Source organism: Zalophus californianus, chromosome 7, assembly GCF_009762305.2.
Source record: "Zalophus californianus isolate mZalCal1 chromosome 7, mZalCal1.pri.v2, whole genome shotgun sequence".
In the NCBI taxonomy this organism is placed as follows: domain Eukaryota; kingdom Metazoa; phylum Chordata; class Mammalia; order Carnivora; family Otariidae; genus Zalophus; species Zalophus californianus.
The window spans coordinates 79,718,829-79,740,124 of NC_045601.1; the positions used below are offsets into that span (position 1 = coordinate 79,718,829).

At 36.7% G+C, this 21,296-nt stretch overlaps 1 protein-coding gene across 4 annotated transcripts in view; it reads right to left on the reverse strand.

The window, feature by feature from the left end:
* MEI4 (meiotic double-stranded break formation protein 4) overlaps positions 1-21,296 on the reverse strand; it is a 235,948-nt gene that overhangs the window by 65,891 nt on the left and 148,761 nt on the right. For 3 of the 4 annotated variants that reach the window (XR_003521454.2, XM_027602392.2, XM_027602391.2), the window contains exon 4: positions 14,077-14,208. The exons of the other annotated variant lie outside the window; for it this stretch is intronic. Coding sequence is in view for 2 of the 3 variants with exons in the window: in XM_027602392.2 (XP_027458193.1) it covers positions 14,077-14,208 (132 nt within the window). In the remaining variant the exon portion in view is untranslated. The remainder of the gene's footprint in view (positions 1-14,076; positions 14,209-21,296) is intronic. 4 annotated transcript variants of the gene reach the window in all.

The window sequence follows — 21,296 nt, forward strand, 5'->3', positions numbered from 1 at the left end:
TTGTTGCTGTTGTTGTTGAGTTGTATGAGTTCTTTATGTATTTTGGATATTAACTCCTTAGCCAATATGTCATTTGTAAGTATCTTCTCCCCTCAGTAGGTTGCTTTTTCATTTTGTTGATGGTTTCCTTCACTGTGCACAAGCTTTGTAGTTTGATGTGGTCTCACTGTTTTTTTTTTTTTCTTTTGTTAACCTTGCATGAGGAGACATATCTAAAAGAAAATTACTCAGACTGATATCAAAGCATTTCTACTATATTTTCTTCTAGAAGTCTTATTGTTTCAGGCCTTCGTTTATGTCTTTAAAGCATTTTGAGCTTCTTTTTGTGTATGGTGTAAGAAAGTGGTCTCGTTTCATTATTTTGCATGTAGCTGTCCATTTTTCTCAGCACCACTTATTAAAGAGACTATCTTTTCCCCATTGTATATTCTTGTTTCCTTTGTGGTAGATTAACTGATCTAAACTGGGTTTATTTCTGTGCTCTCTATCCTATTCCACTGATTTACATGTCACTTTTTAGACAAGTGCTGTAACTAGTTTGATTATTGTAGCTTTGTTGGTACAGTTTGAAATTTTGGAGTGTGATACCTTTCTCAAGTTCTTTCTCAAGACTGCTTTGGTTATTTGGGGTCTTTTGGGGTTCCATACAAATTTTATGATGATTTATTCTAGTTCTGTGAAAAATTTCATTGGAATTCTGACAGGGATTCCACTGAATCTATAAATTGCTTTGAGTAGTATGGATATGTTAACAATATTAGTTCTTTTAATCTATGAACACAATGTATCTTTCCATTTATTTGTGTCATGTTTAATTTCATCCATCAGTGTCTTGTAGTTTTCAGAATACAGGTCTTTTGGTTAAATTTACACCTAGATATTTTAATCATTTTGATGCAATTTTAGGTGGGTTTTTTTATTAATTTCTCTGATAGTTCATTATTATAATTATTATTATATAGAAACATAACGGATTTTTGTTTATTGATTTTGTATCCTACAATTTGACAGAATTCATTTATGACATCTAATAGTTTTTTGGTGGAGTCTTTAGGGTTTTCTCTGCACAGTATGTCATCTGCAAATAGTGACAGTTTTACTTCTTCATCTCTAGTTTGGATGTCTTTTATTTCTATTCTTGCCTAATTGCTATAGCTATGACTTCATACTCTGTTGTATAAAAGTGGAGAATAGGCATCCTTGTCTTTTTCCTGATCTTAGAAAAATAGCTCTCAGCTTTTTACCATGGAGTATGCTAACTGTGGGTTTGTCAAATATGGCCTCTATTATGTTGCAATGCATTCCTTCTGTACCCACTTTGTTGAAAGTTTTTAATCAGAAATGATGATGAATTTTGCCTTTTGTGCATCCACTGAGATGATAGAATTTTTATACTTTGTTTTGTTAATGTGGTGTATCACGTTGATTGATTTGTGAATGTTAAACCAATCTTGCATCCCTGGAATGAATTCTAGTTGGCATGAAGTATGACACTTTTAATGTATTGTTGAGTTTGGTTTGCTAACATTTTGTTGAGGATTTTGCATCTATGCTCATTAATGATACTGGCCTGTACTTTTCATTTCTGTAATGTCTTTGTGGTTTTGGTATCAGGGTAATGGCCTCATAAAATGAGTTTGGAAGTGTTTCATCTTCCTCAATTTTTATAATAATGTGAGAATATCTACAAACTCTTCAAGACTTTATTTTTGCGCGCACGCGAGAGAGAAAGAGAGAGACAGCATGAGCAGGGGTGGGGGGGGGCTCAGAGGGAGAAGCAGACTGCCCATACAGCAGGGAGCCCAATGTGGGACTTGACCCCAGGACCCCGGGATCATGACCTGAGCCAAAGGCAGACGCTTAACCGAATGAGCCACCCAGGTGCTCAGCTATTCTTTAAATCTTTGGTAGAATTCACCTGAGAGCCATCTCTTCCTGGACTTCTGTTCATTGGGATTTTTTTTCCCTGAATCAGTTTCATTACTAGTAATTGGTCTGTTCAGAGTGTCTATTTCTTCATGATTTAGTTTTGGAAGATTATATGTTTCTAGGAATTTAGTAATTTCTTCCAGTTTGTATAAATTGTTGGTGTATAATTGTTCATAGTATTATCTTATGACCATTTGTATTTCTGTGGTATTGGTTATAATTTATTTTATTTTATTTTATTTAGGTGACCGCTCTCTTTTTTCTTGATGAACCCGAGTTAAGGTTTGTCAGTTTTATCTTTTAAAAAACCAGCTCTTAGTTTCATTGATCTTTTCTCTTGTGGTTTCATTATTTTTTGGTCTCTATTTCACTTATTTCTACTTTTAGCTTTATTATTTCCCTCCTTCTACTATGGGTGTTTTTGTTCTTTTCCTAGTTCCTTTAGCTATAAAGTTAGATTTTTATTTGAGATGTTTTTTGTTTCTTGAGGTAGGCCTGTATCCTTAAGGCCTGTATGCCTCCTAAAACTGTTTTTCCTGTATCCCAGATATTGTAGAATATTGTTACCATTTTCTTTTATCTCTATGTATTTTTAAAATTTTCTCTTAACTTCTTCATACACACATTGTTTAGTAGCATGTTGTTTAGCCTCCACATGTGTGTTTTTTCCACTTTTTTTCTTATAATTCATTTCTAGTTTCATAATCTGGTAAAAAAAGATGTTTGATACGATATCAGTCTTCTTAAATTTATTAAGATTTGTTTTGTGTTCTAACACGTGATCTGTCCTAGAGAATGTTCCATGAGCACTTGAAAAGAATGTGTTTTGGATGGAATGTTCTGTATATGTCTGTTAAGTCCAACTATTCTAATCTATGATTTAAAGCTACCATTCCCTTATTGATTTTCTGTCTGGATGATCTATCCATCGAAGTAAGTGGGGTCTTAAACTCCCCTATTATTTTGTTACTAAGAATTTCTCCTTTTACATTTCTTAATATTTAGTTTATATATTTAGTGCTCCTGTATTGAGTGCATGGATATTCACAATTATTATATTCCTTTTCGGACTGACCCTTCTATCATTATGCAATGACCTTGTTTATCATTTACAGTCTTTGTTTTAAACTCAATTTTATCTAAGTATTGCTGTCCCACATTTTTTTCCTTTGCATATTATTGCTTACATGCATTTTGTTTGAATTTTTCAGAGTTGCTATTGTGCTGTGTTATATTGCCAAACAAAAAAATGGATCAATGGTCCAAAAATTTTGGTTGAAGCATAAAAATTAAGACAAAAAGAGTAAACTGTTGCAACTTAAAATGTCATCAAAGTCAATACTGAATGAGACTCCAGTGCACATTTATTTTTTTAAATGTATACAGATGGAGTTTATGTCTAGTTTTCTTTTCTTTTATTATGTTAAGTAACCATACAGTACATCATTACTTTTTGATGTAGTGTTCCATGATTCATTGTTTGCATAAAACACCCAGTGGTCTATGCAATACATGCCCTCCTTAATACCCACCACAGGGCTAACCCATCCCCACACCCCTCCCCTCTAAAGCCCTCAGTTTGTTTCTTGGAGTCCATAGTCTCTTATGCTTTGTCTCCCCCTCCAACTTCCCCCTGCCTTCATTTTTTCCCTTCCTTCTCCTAATGTCCTCCATGCTCCTCTTTATGTTCCACAAATAAGTGAAACCATATAATTGACTTTCTCTGCTTGACTTATTTCACTTAACATAATCTCTTCCAGTCCCATCCATGTTGACGCAAAAGTTGCATATTCATCTTTTCTGATGGCTGAGTAATATTCCATTGTATATATGGACCACATCTTCTTTAGCCATTCATCTGTTGAAGGGCATCTTGGCTCTTTCCACAGTTTGGCTATTGTGAACATTGCTGCTGTGAACATTGGGGTACATATGGCACTTCTTTTCACTACATCTGTATCTTTGGGGTAAATACCCAGTAGTGCAATTGCTGGGTCATAGGGTAGCTCTATTTTTAATTTTTTGAGGAACCTCCACACTGTTTTCCAAAGTGGCTGTACCAACTTGCATTCCCACTGACAGTGTAAGAGGGTTCCCCTTTCTCCACAACCTCTCCTACATTTGTTGTTTCTTGCCTTGTCAATTTTTGCCATTTTTAACTGGTGTAAGGTCGTATCTCAGTGTGGTTTTGATTTGAATTTCCCTAATGGCTAATGATGATGAGCATTTTTTCATGTGTCTGTTAGCTGTTTGTTTTCTTTGGAGAAGTGTCTGTTCATGTCTTCTGACCATTTTTGGGGGTGTTGAGTTTGAGAAGTTGTTTATAGATCTTGGATATCGGCGCTTTCTCTGTAGTGTCATTTGCAAATATCTTCTCCCATTCTGTGGGTTGCCTCTTTGTTTTGCTGACTGTTTCCTTTGCTGTGCAGAAGATTTTTATCTTAATGAAGTCCCAAAGGTTCATTTTCGCTTTTGTTTCCCTTGCCTTTGGAGATGTGTCTTGAAAGAAGTTGCTGTGGCTGATGTCGAAGAGGTTACTGCCTATGTTCTCCTCTAGGATTTTGATGAATTCCTGTCTCACATTGAGGTCTTTCATCCACTTAGAGTTTATATTTGTGTATGGTGTAAGAGAATGGTTGAGTTTCATTCTTCTGTATGTAGCTGTCCAAATTTCCCAGCACCATTTATTGAAGAGACTGTCTTTTTTCCATTGCATATTTTTTCCTGCTTTGTCGAAGATTATTTGGCTGTAGAGTTGAGGGTCCATACCTGGGCTCTCTATTCTGTTCCATTGGTTTGTGTGTTTGGTTTTTTTTGCCAGTACCAGGCTGTCTTGGTGATCACAGCTTTGTAATATAGCTTGAAATCAGGCAACATGATGCCCCCAACTTTTTTTTTCTTTTTCAACATTTGCTTGGCGATTCAGGGTCTTTTCTGGTTCCATACAAATTTTAGGATTGTTTGTTCCAGCACTTTGAAAAATGCCATTGTATTTTGATCAGGATGGCGTTAAAGGTATAGATTGCTCTGGGCAGCATAGACATTTTAACAAAGTTTATTCTTCCAATCCATGAGCATGAAATGTTTTTCCATCTTTTTGTGTCTTCTTCAATTTTTTTCATGAGTGTTCTGTAGTTCCTAGAGTATAGATCCTTTACCTCTTTGGTTAGGTTTATTCTAAGGTATCTTACGGTTTTTGGTGCTATTGTAAATGGAATCGATTCTCTAATTTCTCTTTCTACAGTTACATTGTTAGTGTATAAGAAAGCAACTGATTTCTGTGCATTGATTTTGTATCCTGCCACATTACTGAATTGCTGTGTGAGTTCTAGTAATTTGGGGGTGGAGTCTTTTGGGTTTTCTACATAAAGTATCATGTCCGAAGAGAGAGAGTGTGACTTCTTCTTTGCCAATTTGAATACCTTTTATTTCTTTTTGTTGTCTGATTGCTGTTGCTAAAACTTCTAGTACTATGTTCAACAACAGTGACAAGAGTAGGCATCCTTGTCATTTTCCTGATCTTAAGGGAAAGGCTCTCAGCTTTTCCCCATTGAGAATGATATTCACTTTGGGTTTTTCATAGATGGATTTTATAAAATTGAGGAATGTTCCCTCTATCCCTATACTCTGAAGAGTTTTAATCAGGAAAGGATGCTGTATCTTGTCAAATACTTTTTCTGCATCAACTGAGAGGGCCATATGGTTCTTCTCTCTCCTCTTACTAATGTGTTCTGTCACAATGATTGATTTGCAAATGTTGAACCACCATTGCATCCCAGGGATAAATCCCACTTGGTCGTGGTGGATGATCCTTTTAATGTACTGTTAGATCCTATGAGCTAGAATTTTGTTGAGAATTTTGGCATCCATATTTATCAAGGATGGTGGTCTGAAATTCTCATTTTTGATGGCATCTTTGCCTGGTTTGGGGATCAAGGTAATGCTGGCCTCATAGAATGAGTCTGGAAGCTTTCCTTCTGTTTCTATTTTTTGAAACAGCTTCAAGAGAATAGGTATTATTTCTTCTTTGAATGTTTGGTAGAATTCCCCAGGGAATCCATCAGGCCCTGAACTCTTGTTTTTTAGGAGGTTTTTGATCACTGCTTCAATCTCGTTACTGGTTATTGGTCTATTCAGGTTGTTAATTTCTTCCTGTTTCAGTCTTAGTAGTTTATAGATTTCTAGGAAGGCATCTATTTCTTCCAGGTTGCTTAATTTATTGGCATATCATTGTTAATAATTTCTAATAATTGTTTCTATTTCCTTGGTGTAAGTCGTGATCTCTCCCCTCTCATTCATAATTTTATTAATTTGGGTCTTTTTTTTCTTTTGGATAAGTCTGGCCAGTGGTTTATCGATCTTATTAATTCTTTCAAAGAACGAGCTTCTAGTTTCGTTGATTTGATCTACTGTTTCTGGTTTCTAATTCATTGATCTCTGTTCTAATCTTAACTATTTCTCTTCTAATGTGTGGCTTAGGCATCGTTTGTTGTTTTTTCTCTAGTTCTTTAAGGTGTAAAGTTAGTTGGTGAATTCGGGATTTTTCTATCTTTTTTGAGTGAGGCTTGGATGGCTATGTATTTCCCCCTTAGGAATGCCTTTGCAGTATCCCATAGGTTTTGGACCGATGTGTTTTCATTCTCATTGGTTTCCATGAATTGTTTAAGTTCTTCTTTGATTTCCTGGTTGACCTAAACATTCTTGAGCACAGTGGTTTTTAGCTTCCAAGTGTTTGAATTTCTGCCAAATTTTTTCTTGTGATTGAGTTCCAGTTTTAAAGCATTATGGTCTGAGAATATGCAGGGAATAATCTCAGTCTTTTGGTATTGGTTGAGACCTGATTTGTGATCCAGTATGTGGTCTATTCTGGAGAAAGTTCCATGGGCACTTGAGAAGAATGAGTGTTCTGTTGTTTTAGGGTGGAATGTTCTGTATATATCTATGAGGTCCATCTGATCCACTGTGTCATTCAAAGCTCTGGTTTCCTTGTTGATTTTCTGGTTAGAATATCTATCTATTGCTGAGAGTAGAATATTGAAGTCTCCTACAATTAACGTATTGTTATCAATATGACTCTTTATTTTGGTTAACAGTTGGCTTATGTAGATGGCTGCTCCCATGTTGGGTGTGTAGATATTTACAACTGTTAGATCTTTTGTTGGATAGACCCTTTAAAAATGATATAATGTCCTTCTGTGTCTCTAACTACAGTCTTTAGCTTAAAATCTAATTTGTCTGAAATGAGAGTTGCTACCCCAGCTTTCTTTTGAGGTCTGTTGGCATGAAAGATGGATCTCCATCCCTTCACTTTCAGTTTGGATGTATCTTTAGGTTCAAAATGAGTCTTTTATAGACAGCATATGGATGGGTCCTGTCTTTTTATCCAATCTGCAACCCTGTGCTGTTTTATGGGAGCATTTAGGCCGTTCATGATGAGAGTATTTACTGAAAGATGATTTTATTGTCATCATGTTGCCTGTGCAGTCCTTGTTTCTACAGATTGTCTCTGTAAATTTCTGTTCTATATCACTCTTGGGGTCTTTCGCTTTTTATAGAACCCCCCTTAATATTTCTTGCAGGACCAGCTTAGTGCTCACATATTCTTTCAGTTTATGCCAGTCCTGGAAGCTCTGCATCTCTCCATCCATTATGAACGACAGCCTTGCCATGTAAAGTATTCTTGGCTGCATTTAATACCCTGAATATGTCTTGCCAGCCCTTTCTGGCTTGCCAGGTCTCTGTGGATAACTCTGACATTATTCTGATGTTCCTCCCTCTGTACATAAGGAATCTCTTCCTCCTAACTGCCCTTAAGATGGTTTCCTTGGTTCTAAGATTTGCAAGTTTTACTATACATGCTGGGGCGTTGGTCTGTTCTCCTTGATCTTGGGAGGGGTCCTCTCTGCCTCTAGGATATGAATGCTTGTTTCATTCCCCAGAAGTTCTCAGCTACAATTTGCTCAAATATATCTTCTAGTCCCCTCTCTCTCTCTCTCCACCCTCTCAGGGATCCCAGTAATTCTGACATTGGACCGTTTCATGGTGGCACTTATTTCTCTAATTCTGTTTTCATGGATTTTAAGCTGTTTCTTCTAGGCTTCCTCCTGTTCCTTCTTTTCTAGATCACTAATTCGTTCTTCTTCCTCATTTACCCTGTCTGTTAAAGTATCTAGATTAGATTGGATCTCATTGATAGCATTTTTAAGTTCTACCAGATCAGCTCTCATTTCTGCCCTTAGAGACTCTATGTTGCCATTAATTGTTTTCTCCATTCTAGCTATTGTCTTCATAACTGTTACCGTGAAGTCTGTTTCCAACATCTTGCTTGTATCTATATCTATATTTGTAAATCTGTGGCAGAAGTCACAGTCTCTGAGTCTTTCCTCTTTTTGGGGTTCCTCCTCTTAGTCATTCTGTTTAGGGGTGGTTTAGGGAATGTACAGAGTCCATATTGTTGACCACAACCTGTTTTATAGCAAAAGGCACCTGTTTTATAAGGACCTTAGGGTTGTCGGCCTCTTGTTCTTCCAGTCTGCCTTCTGGGGGAGGGGCCTGCCGCACTGTTACTGAGGCCACCCTGTTTGGGCAGTTTCCCTGCCCCCTGTATGGGGGTGGGGGATGGGCTCAGTGAAAACTGTTTTTTGGGGGCTTTTGTTCTCTGGAGGCTTTCCACATCTCTTCCAAGAGTCAGAGCAGAAGAGACCGTTTCCAAACCTCTGCTTCAGAACAGAGAGATCTCAGTCTGTTCTTCAGTGAGCTCTCTAGGCCACACAGTCTCCGTTTCTGTCTGTGCTGCTAAAACCACAGCGTCCTGGGTTGTGTGCCCCTCAGCAGCACTCCCAGCCCTTTTTTCCAGGTCTAGGCACGCTTCTGCCCTTTGTGCTTCTAAAACTGCCAGCCGCCCCTGGTTCATGCAGGCGCCCCCGCAGCTTCAGGTTTCAGTGCGGGGGCTTCCCTAAAGTGCTTTCCCCACTGCTACCGGTCTTCAAGTCTGTGCCTGGTCCCCAGCTTTTGCGCTCTTGTGTTATTTCACCTTCCCGGCTCAAGCGCTTATGGCAGCTCCCGCCTCCTTCCGTTTATCTTCTGATATCTGCCCGAAGAATCACAGCTCCCCGCTTCATACCTGGAAACCAACCGTCCGCGATATTCTGTTTGTAGAGATCCAGATATATCTTCTTACATCTCAGGCTGATTTCGTGGGTGTTCAGAGTGGTCTGGTAGATAACCAGCTCAATTCTGGGGACCAGTTGAAATAGGGTCCCCAACTCCTCTGTCGTCATTTCCTGCCACAGATTTTTTTTAATGTCCATTTGCATGGAATATCTTTTCCGTTCCTACACTTTCAGTCTATATGTGTCTTTGTCTCCGAGGTTAGTCTTTTTTAGGAAGCATATAGATGGGTCTTTTTTTTTTCTTTATCCATTCAGTCACCTTATGTCTTTTCATTGGAGCATGTAGTTCATTTACACTTAAAGTAATTATTAATAGGTACAAACTTTTTACCATTCTCTTGTTTTCTGGTTGTTTTTGTAGTTTTCTGTTTCTTTTCTTGTTCTCTTGTGATTTGATGATTATTTTTTAGTGTTATGTTGGGATTACTTTCTCTTTATTTTTTTGTGTATCTATTACAGGTTTTTGGTTTGCAGTTACCATAAGGTTCATATAGAACATCCTAAGTATTCTGCAGTTTATGGTAACTTAACTTTGAACACATTGTAAAAGCACTACATTTTTTACTCCCTCCCCATATTTTATACATTTGACATGATATTTTACATCTTTTTATTTTGTGTATCCCTTAACTAATTATTATAGATATACCTATCTTTTAACATTCATACTAGCTTTGTAAGTGATTGGTTTACTACCTTTACCGTATGTTTGCTTTTAGCAGTGAATTTTTTTATTTCATAATTTTCTTCGTTCTTATGGCCTCTTTTCCACTTAAAGAAGTCCCTTTAACATTTATTATAAGGTTGGTTTACTGAAAATGAACTCCTTTAACTTTTGTTTGAGAAACTATTGTTTCCTTCAATTCTGAATGATAGCCTTGCTGGGTAGAGTATTCTTGGTTGTAGTGTATTTCCTTTCAGCACTTTGAATATATCATGCCACTCTCATCTGGTCTGCAAAATTTCTCCTGAAAAATCAGCTGACATTCTTACGGTATTTCCTTGTATGTAACTAGTTGCTTTTCTCTTGCTACATTTAATATTTTATCTTTAATTTTTGACATTTTAATTATTAATGTCTTAGTGTAGACCTCTTTGACTTCAACTTTATTGGGGCTCTCTATGATTCCTGGATCTGATTATCTGTTTCCTTCCACAGGTTTGGGAAGTTTTCAGCTATTACTTCTTCAAATAATTTTTCTGGCCCCTTCTTTCTCTTTTCTTCTGAAATCCCTATAATGTGAGTGTTATACATTTGATGATGTTCCAGAAGTCCCTTAACCTATCCTCATTTAAAATGCTCTTTTCATTTTGTTGTTGTTGTTGAACTGTTGTTCAGTTTGGATGACTTCCACTACCCTGTCTTTCAGATTGTTCATCCATTCTTTTGCATCATCTAATCTGCTGTTGATTCCCTCTAGTGCATTTTTCATTTCAGTTATTGCATTTTTTCAACTCTGATTGGTTCCTTTTTATATTATCTCTTTTTTGAAGCTCTCACTGTGTTTATCCATTCTTCTCCTGAGTTCAGCGAGTACCTTTATGACCATTACTTTGAACTCTTTATCATGTAGATTGCTTATCTCCATTTTACTTAGTTCTTTTGCTGAGATTTTATCTTGTTCTTTCATTTGGAACATATTCTTCTGTTTCCTCATTTTGCCTGACTCTCTACACTTGTTTCTGTGTTTTAGGTAGGTCAGCTACATTTCATCGTTTTAAAGGTAGTGGGCTGATATTGAAGGCATTTTGTGGGACACAGGAATGCAATACCTCCCGCTCATCAGACCCAGGCACTCCAAGGTTGTCCCTTGTGTAGACTGTGTGCAGCCCCCAGTTGTTGGCTGAGAGTACTAGCTGCAGCTGCTGTGGGTATGCTGGTGGGTGGGTTTAGTCCCTGGTGTGGTTGGCTGGGAGGCCTGGTGGCAACTGTTGTGGATGTGCTGCTGGGTAGGGCTCTTCTGTCTCTGGGGCAGAAGTTGCTTTGGAGGAGTCCTGGACCTAGCCAAGGCTGCCCACCATGTATGGCAGGGTGGGAGCCACTTTGGAAGGGCACCTGGCAGCGTAGGTGGGTTTGCACAGGGCAGCCACAGAACACCTGAGTGGATCACCCAGTGCTGTCAAGGTAGATGGAGAGTGTTCAGAACTAGCATGGGCTAACTAGGCTGAAGGAGGATAAGAAAAACGGTGTCTGCCAGCACTTTTGCTCCCAGAGAAAGTTCCTATAGATCCCTGCCCCTCCAGCACTTGCCCTAAAAGTAGTCAGTAAATCTCCTTCATGTATGGCCCAGGTGCTTTTCAAACTGCTGCCTCTATGCTGGGTCCCACAGTGAGTGAGACTGTGCTCAGGCCATGAAGAACAATGTCAGTTTCCTATAGCTCTCTTGCTCTCCTGAAGCTAAGCCCTACTGATTTTCAAAGATCCTAGAGTTAAGCCCTTCTGATTTCCAAAGCCAGATATTATGGGGGCTTACCTTCCTGGTGCATATCCTTGAAGGGAGGAGGTGGTCAATGTGGGCTTGAACCTCTCACTCTTCAGGAAAGACCTCCACACCTTTGATATCTCTTTCACTTGTGGGTTGCCATGCTGGAGGTTTTAGGTCCCAACCAAAATACCCCTTTTGATGTGGCTTTTTCTTTATATCTTTAGCTGCATTAAAGTTGTTTTGATAGTCTTCATGTTCTTCTCAGAGAGAGATGCTCTACGTGTAGTTGTAGTCTTGGCGTGTCCACGGGAGGAGGTAAACTCAGGATCTTCCTATCCTGCCATCTTGATCCCGTTCCTCTGCTTTTGTTAAACTACATTACCTATACTCTTGCTGATAGGGTTATGAATAGAAAGTTGGTTTAGAAACAAATGCACTCACACAAACTTTGTAGTTCAAACTGAATCACATAGTGAGACAGGTACAGCACAGGGCACACCTTTGTCTGTTGTACATTGTGGCAGGACTGCTTTCTGGAACTGGTGATTCAGCAGGCAGCTTCCCAGTCATGATGATAAAGGCAGCAAATCCTCTGGTAGCCAAATTCTGCTGTATGATTATGCGAGTCGTTCGTGAAAGTACAGCCTGAGCCCTCTCAACAATCCATAGCTACTTATGCATCCTTTCTGCTTAAAATGGCTGGAGTGAATGTTGTTGTCTACTATAAGAATGCCAAGTAATAGTTTCCATTACTTTGTCTTTAAACAACTATACTAACATCTCGATTGGGAAAATTCATGTAAAGCATATTAATGCATTATCACCTGCCAAAAAGTAGTTACTGTTGTGTTCTTATTCTTATTCTCAAGTGAATTTACAATCAAAATACCTCTGTTTGAATTATGGCTTTAAAATGTGTTCTTTCTGCAATTTTGGTCAAGTTGCTTAATCACTCTAAGGTTTGATTTCTTTATCTATATACTAGGTAAAAAGTACAACTACTTCATGGAGATTTGTGAAGATTAAATGAGGATATGTAAATAAAAATTTGTCTGTACTTTTCTATTTTCCACACAAATAATCTGATTTGATCAAAGTCATTTCCCACATTGCATCCTGCTTTTAAATTCCATGACCTTACCTTGCTTTTTAGAATGCTGTGCACACATTTTATTTTTTTTAAGATTTATTTATTTATTTTAGAAAGAGAGAACACACACAAGTGGGGGTGGGGCAGAGGGAGAGAATCTTCAAGCAGACCCCCCGCTGAGCCCCATGTAGGGCTCCATCTCATGACCCATGAGATCATGACCTGAGCTGACACCAGGAGTTGCATGCTTAACCGACTGAGCTATCCAGGTGACCCCGGGCACACATTTTTAAAAATTACACTCAATGCCTCTATATTCTGTTATCTTCTGTTTTTCAAATACATTTTTCAAGTTGTTTCTTATCCATGAAGTCCTTTCAGGGACCTGCAAACTACCTTGATCACTTCTTGATGTTGGAGCTCCTACAAACACCAAGTATTTTAGCACTTCACTGTTTCCCAAATGAATTTTTAGCTCCTCAACATCAGTAACAATTACTTTAAAAAAATCTCACAGAGCACTTAAGAGAGTTTACCATTTAGTAGTCCCTTGAAAAATTGCTGCCTAGATGATTTATCATGTCATTCAGTGAATTCAATTAGATTATACATATTTTTGGAATATATTGTCAAATGTAGGCAACTTAGATATAAGTAATAGTTAAACAATATTTAAAATTATATACATATTTTTTCTAATTAAATTTGTTCTTCTTTACTAAAACATATCTTCCTGTCTCTGATTTCCTTTAATTGTGCTTAATTCTACCACAGAGACAGTAATAATATTACAGGGGTTGACAAAGTGAACACATGATATACCAGGGTCAACATTAAAATATGTTAATGACTTCAGTTCCTTAGACACGTTTATCAGCATTGATGTAAGAATTTGCACAGAGGAGAGGGCCTAGAGCATGAATTTTCAACCTTGGCTGCACATTGGGATACCCGAAGAGCTTTAAGAATACCAATACCTGCATCTTAAGCCCAGAGACCTCCATTTAATTGAACTAGCATATGGCTTCACAATGGGATATTTAGAAGTTAACCAGATGATTCTCATGAGCAATTAGAAATGAAAACCACTGGTGAGAGGTTTTTTGTTTTTTTACATTTAGCATCCTCTCCCATTCACTTTTCTCTCACCGTTTTGCTTTAGGAATACGCTGCCCAGTTAGAGAGATTTAAGGCCATTCATCTAAGCATTCCTTGTCACCACTGGCACCTTTGGCATAAATATACATGTAAGGATGATAAGATGGTATTATTTTGAAAACTATTTTCTGAAAGTATCTTTAAAATTTTAGTAGACAGTAAGAGTATTCACATACTCTAGGGGGAAAAAGGTAATACCTAAAATATCAACCTGTCAAGAAGTGGAGAGAGGACAAAAAGAAAGAAAAGTCTATAGCTGTATTAACTATAAATAAGAGTTACAGTTTCACGCTATATGTACCTGATCGATGGTACCCAGAACATCAGTGAAGCTGTTTATTTCTGATAAAAGCAGAGATATTATAGATTTTCTCAACAAGCTGCAACTTCCCAGGGTTACCAGACTCTGAGAAACGTAATGCTGCACCTGAAACTAAAGATAAAAATGAATAGGTTTCCATTTTCTATCAAGTCAGTTCAAAATATATTTAGTGGGCAATTTCTAAGACTTTATTACTAAATCCATACTGTTAGGAGTACAAAAGGTGTCAGCATAATTCTGGATCATTCGTAAGCAAAATTATGAAGTAGACAAATTGTAACTATATAAGTAATAAAATTTTGTACAGCAGTTAATATTTTGAAATGTATGACAAAGTGCTGAAATGGAAGTTTTAGTTGAAGTATCAAAATAAATGTACTTCGATGACAGACCTTACATAGACTGAATAAAGATAAGCCCTTACCCACTAGATATAAGTATAGGTATACAGATATATATAAAAGGTGAAAGAACGGAGTTTGAAGATGTCTTTTGGGATAGATATTGGAGCACTATGAATCCCACCTCCACATGTGGAGACAGGTGGGAAGGACTTCTTTGTTCTCTATAAGTAAAAAGAGGGGCACTTGAGAGAGAGGAGAAAAAAATGCAGGATTCTAAATTTTCATCTAGAGGCAGCAAAAAGTACTCACCACTAAATAAATGTAAAAGGACAATGGTAGACAATAAACTATATCCCATATAATTATTAGGAAAAAGGCCATTTGATTATTAATCACATTAAGGTGTGTATAACTCAAAGTTGGAACTTCATTAAACATGTCCCTTAATATATTTTGGAGAAAGGAGGCTTCAGAAGTATCTCGAAACAAAGAAATAGTACCCACCTTGTCATGTTCTATAGATTAAAATCATATTGTGGAGACATTGCTTTTATATATAAAATGTCTAAATGACAATGCTAAATAATGCCACATGAAAGTACGAAATGTCACCTGTGTCCTTTAAGATAAAGACTTAACATAGGTATTTCTCAAATTGATATTTTAATAATATACTTTAAAAGTTAATCAATGACAATGAAATAGTTAAGATTATAGAGTTCAAAAGAAATTTCTATTATAAATCTGGATACGCATAACTAGTTCTAATAATAGTTTTCTAAGTCAACTTGTCAACTCAGTCCTAAAACCACATCAATTTATTACCATAGGAAATTATAGTTATTTATCATTGTTGTTTCTCAATAATGTAACTGGCTAAGACTCACACTCTCTGTAATTCTAACACTCACACCCTCTGTAATTCTCCAGTGCCATTTTTTTGCAGATTGTTTACATTTTTGTTTGTACCTTATCTGAGCTCTAAAAAAATTCTGTTGGGTATTTCACTGATGTTCTTGTTGTTTACCTCCTTTCTTAATATGTAAGTCTTTATGAGATAAAGAAAAAATGCACAGTGAAACAAAAGGTACTTCAGAGAGTGAGAATAAAATTATGAGGGTAGTCACAGGGTTAGGTTTGTGGACTCTGGAATCTAACACTGCCTGAGTCAAATCTTAGCTCCACTGCTTATTAACTTGCACTAGCAAGTTACTTCACTTTTTAGGTCTGAGCTTCCACATCTGCAAAATAATGATTGTGATGGCACCCACTTCAGTTGCTGTGCATATGAAGTTAGATAGTAAAAATTGTTACCATAGTGCCAGGCACCCAGTAAATGCTCAGTAAGTGTTACATGTTAATATAACATAGGTTGATAATAAAAAACCTTAAAGGTTACAGAAGTTTAATTTATTGAACACTGAAAAGTTAAATACTAGAAATAAAATCTGTTTTTCTAGAGTTAATGCATAGATGTTAATACATCTAGTATTAGAGAACAGTGCTCAGAAGAAAAGTTCATCATAAAGACCTTTTCCATAACCTAGATAGGAATTGTTACAGTCTCCCTAATATGACTGAAGTTTATAAGAGAACAAAGACTAAGTATATAACTGTTAAGGTAATTTAAATTCTGTGAACACTTTTATAAAAATGGCTTCTATTCTTCCTTACATTTTAATTGACACTTGCCCTTTTGTAAATACAGTGGAACTTTTGAAAGAGGCTGGCATGAAAGCCAAGGCTTACAAAGTTATAGGATAGTCTATCGTGGTAAAAACATGGTTGAAAACAACACGCCATCTTTTTCTACTCTAGCACATCGTCCTGTATTGCAGGGACTGGAACCTAGAAACATTTTCCCCAGATTCCTGTGCAGTTTGGATTTTGGATATTATTTGAGTTCTGCTAATCAGAACTGAGACCTTGATTTAGAAGTGCATTATGGAAGAAGAGAAGCAGGGTACACAGCATGCGTTCTGTTGGTGTAGACTGTGGCAGAGTTCCTTTATCCTGTAGCTGCTTTAGAAGTTCCCTACTTTTGCAAGTTCCTAACCCTGACAGGAGTAGGATGCTACCTTGACGGCCCAGTGGTTTAAGAAGTCATTCCTATAAACTCAGCCTCCTAAAATACCTGTAAACTCACCCAAACCAAATGTGCTTTGATCTACATCTACATATTCCCCGGGAGGATTCACAGAGCCCAGTGCTGACATTTCAGTCTTGAAATATGCAGAGGTGGAAATTCCTACCACATGCCCAGCACCTTTGCCTATTTGACCTGTGTAGAAGACAGAAAGCTCTTGGAGAATGGCAGTGAATAAGCGCAAACTTCATCAGGGGTGTTTCTAATTCACAATGATACTATTCCAGTTGTAGTTCCTTTCGTGGTTTCTGATATTTGTTAGGTCTTAATCTGGGGATTTTTTTTTTTTTTTTTTTTTACTATCCCAATAAGGATAAAAAGCAGTTTGCATTCACCTAGGAGTCATCATTATACTTTTTCCGTCCTATTTAAGACCATGTCAATTTGCTGGTTCTGTGTCATTATTTAGTTCATAGGACTTGGATCATCAAAACATTCCACAGGACATCATGCTGGTGTACTGTATTGATATCATGCTTATATGGCAATGGTTTTAAAGGCCCTGGTAAAGTACATAGAGTAGAAGAAAGTAAACCCCAGGATTCGGGTACCTAATACACTTGGAACATTTCTGGGTCTGACGCATGTTGGAATACCCCTTCCAAAGTGAAACACAAGTTGCTTTAGTATGTATTTCCTATCAGTAATAAAAACATATAATACTTGGTGGGCATTTATGGATAGCTGAAGCAACATAGATTCATCTCAGTTTACCACTTGGATGCACATATTGAGTAAATCATGTCTATAAACTTTGAGAAGAGCCCAGAGTAGTATAAAGAGCTCTAGGAAGTCTAAGTTGAGGAAGAAGCAACTCTGCCACGTGGACCTTATGATCAATAATATCCAATGTTCTTGGAGCTAATCAGTAACTGTATGAAGCCTGTGGTTGAGCCTAATAAGAAAATCAAAAAGGAGAACCCTTGGTTTGGGGAGAAAGTCAAACATTTGTTTTGACATATACATATATCTATGTATACATATATATGTGTGTGTATATATATATACATATATATAGTTATATATATTTATATTATATAGTTAATAAATATTTCTATATGTATATATAACTATAATATTAATGTATATTTGTGTATATATAACTATATAAATACATTTTATATAACTATTATAATATATGTATAATATATACTAAATATATATTTAATATAGTTATATATATATATACACACACACACACACACATACACACATACAAACACATAAACACACACACATATTTAAAAAACACTATTTGGCCCTACTAGAGATTAAATGACTGTCTCAACATGGGACACCAAGTGATTATATGCCCAAAGCTGCTCATTTGAACAGTATTATCTAAAGTCAGGTATACACAGCATTACTCTGTCATCAAGTAGCTGTAATATATATAAATTTGTGATCAAGCAGGAAATAAAAGAAGAAGCACTGCTTGAGCATTTAATTCCAACTAGAATACCACTCCTTTTAAGGTTGAATTATAGGAAAATTATGTTCTAAGCCAATGACCAATATATGATGCTCTTTCTCTGATAGCCAGAATGTTTGAATTCAGGAACCAAGGTATGAAAGAGACTGGGAACTCTCAATATTACATCTAATGATTCACTGGTAAAGTATTCTTCATACCCTGTGACACTGGATTCTGGTTTAGAGGTCTAAATAAACAAGTAAAAATGGATCCTACCAAAGAACCCAACAATTATTTCATGAACTGGAAGTTGAGATTTCTTTTTTAGTATATGTGCTGCTGAAGCGAGCACGGAAGTTGAGATTTCTATATGGAGTTCTTTTACCACTCTGCCAGTGGCAAAAAGGGGGTTCCTGTGTTGGCTGGAACAACTGATCTCTGATTGAGGAAAACAGGAATTTAAAACACAATGGCAGCAGAGAAGATTGTATTTGGAAGCCAGGAGTGGCCTGGTATTACTCTCCAACTAGTAATAACTAAATAGAATACTACTGCAAACTCATGAGATAAGACCACCCAAAGGCCACATCCTTTAGGGATGAAACCCTGGGTTAATACAACTAATTGACAAAGAGAGAATGTAACTGGCAGTGGATGAAGAAAGTCAATACAAATTGGACTTATAACCACTTATAATTGAAGGCCATGAAGGGTTATTTTTTCTGTGTGTGTATGTGTGTGTATATGGGTAGGTTATTTTGGCAGTGGCTTACTTTATAATTTAGTCTATGCATTACAACATATCAAACTAGAATTGTGATGGAATTAGCATAGGCATGATTATCACATCATCACATAAAGTCATATCACATCACATGAAATGTTTGAGACTTTGAATCCTTCCTTTTGAGAAAAGCTCTATAGATTTTTGTTTCTATAGAGCATTGGTATATTATGTCTTCAAAGTACACTGTTTTTGCTATTGATATTTTGGGAAGGTTTGAAAAAGGGAAAATATAATGTTGAATAATGAGAGGGGTAGTCTATAGCAGATAGATTGGAGTATCCTTTCAAGTATTCTTCAAGCAAACTTCCTGTACTAAAAAGGCTAAAACTATGTTTCTAAAACTCTCTTTCAGAGAAGGTTCTGGATATAATTTAAATTTTCCTAATCAGTCAATCTTATGTAAGACATAGAATTATTTGGGGTGAAGGGTGGGTTGTAGGTCATCCTTTGTGAATAATGATACAGTTTGTAGCAGATGCAGCAGGATTCTTGAACAGCTATGGTGGAAGAGTCTTCCTGATTCAGGAGATGCCTGATGATGACAGAAATGCTATAGTTCTGGGCTGACAGCTTTGGAAAGTTCCATTTCTGTGCTTCCTCAATTATGGCAGAAGCAGCAGCAACCATGATTCTATAGTATGGGTTGTAAAAAAAGAGATTTTAAAACAGATATTAGAACTATGCCTAATTCTCATACTGACTGAAAAGATACAAATTACCAGTAGAGAGAGAAAAACTATTGAAAAGAACCAAAAAGGGATTCAAGAGTATATGAAATAAAAAATTCAAGGCAGATGAGCTTAGGAGCAGAAAGATGATGAATACATGAGTATGTAAGTTAACAGAATTTATGCAATCCTTGGACTGAAGAGAATCTCAGGGACATATGTGACAATATAAAAAAAAAGGTCTATCATAAGCATAGTAGGAATCCAGAAGAAGAAATGGGACAGAATAGGCAGAAAATATTTGAAGAAATAATAGCTGAAAACTTCCTGAATTTGGTGAAATACGTAAATGTACACATTCCAGAATCTTGCTGAACTCCAAATAGTAAGTATGAAAAAAAAAATGCCTAGGCATATCAGAGCCAAACTCCTGAAAATATACGATAAAGAGAAAAACTTAAGAGTAGCCAGAGAAAAATGACACCTTACATTTAGGAAACTTAATTCAAATAACTGGATTTCTCATCAGAAATTATGATAGGTAGAAGAGACTGGATTAATATCTTTACAGTGCTGAAAAAGAAATGTCACTCAGCAATTTATATCTAGTAAAAATCATTCAAGAAAAAAGCTAAAATATTTTCAGATAAAAAGCAAAATTAACAAAATGTAACCAGTCAAGCCATAGTATAAGAAATGTTGAAATAATTTTTTTTCATGCTTAGTGGAAATGATACTAGTGGGAAATTTGAATATTAGGAAGAAATGAAGGGCATCAAAAAGAGTAACTATCTGGATAAATTATATTTTCCCTTTAATTTCTTTAAAACACATATGACAGCTTAAAGTAAAAAATACACATAATATTGTCACCATGGATGTGATACATACGACAATGAGAGTATAAGAAATAGAGGCATAAGCCAGTTATCAGTTTATTACCTCTCAGCTGTCAGTTCACCTGTCAAAATATGATCTGCCATAATACACAGCATTCTTTTAAGCATCTCTCCTTTACATGAGCAACATATTAGGTTTCTCAGTAGAGGATGCTGAAGGGACATTGTAGGAGAAAGAGGTTTTCCTCTGTTTCTGGATGTTGCATAGTGGGTGAATGGTATGGGCATGAGGACATCTGGTGGAGTTCAACCCCCACCTGCCCATCCAGAACTTTAGGTCTCTTGAAGATCTTTCAAGCTTAGCCTGGCCTGGCAATAACCCTCCCCTGATCCTCTCTACATAGAAACTGGCAACCTGAAGTCTTCCTGCCTACATTAGCAACTGGACTCCTACAGGGATCAGGGTGGCTCACCTGCAGCCCAAAATGTTCCCACCAAGATGCCACTTTCCTTAAGGCTTTCCTGTGACCTGGAGGGTCAATATCTCTGCAGCCCTCACTCCCTCTGGACACTCACTCCACATAAACCCTGCTACATAAAAATACAATATACTGAAATTTGTGGGATGTAGCTAAAGAAGGACTTGGAGGCAAATTTATAGCTCTTAATACTTATGAAGGATAAGAAGAAAAGTCTAAAATCAAAGTAATTGATCGTTTACCATGTCTTGTCTTCATTCATCTGGAAAGCAGAGGTTAAGCTTCCCTTTGAGAGTCTCAGGGATTGCATGCTCTCCCCTGATCAACCAGCAATGACTTTTGCAGCTTGATCATTTTTAATAACATCTCTATTGATTATATATATACATATATATATATATATATATATAAAATCTCTTGCTCCCACATGCCCTATTTGTCTAGTTATCTATATAGAGAGAGATACATATTATATAGTTAACAGCGTTGTATAATCAACACAATACTACCATCTAATTCTGG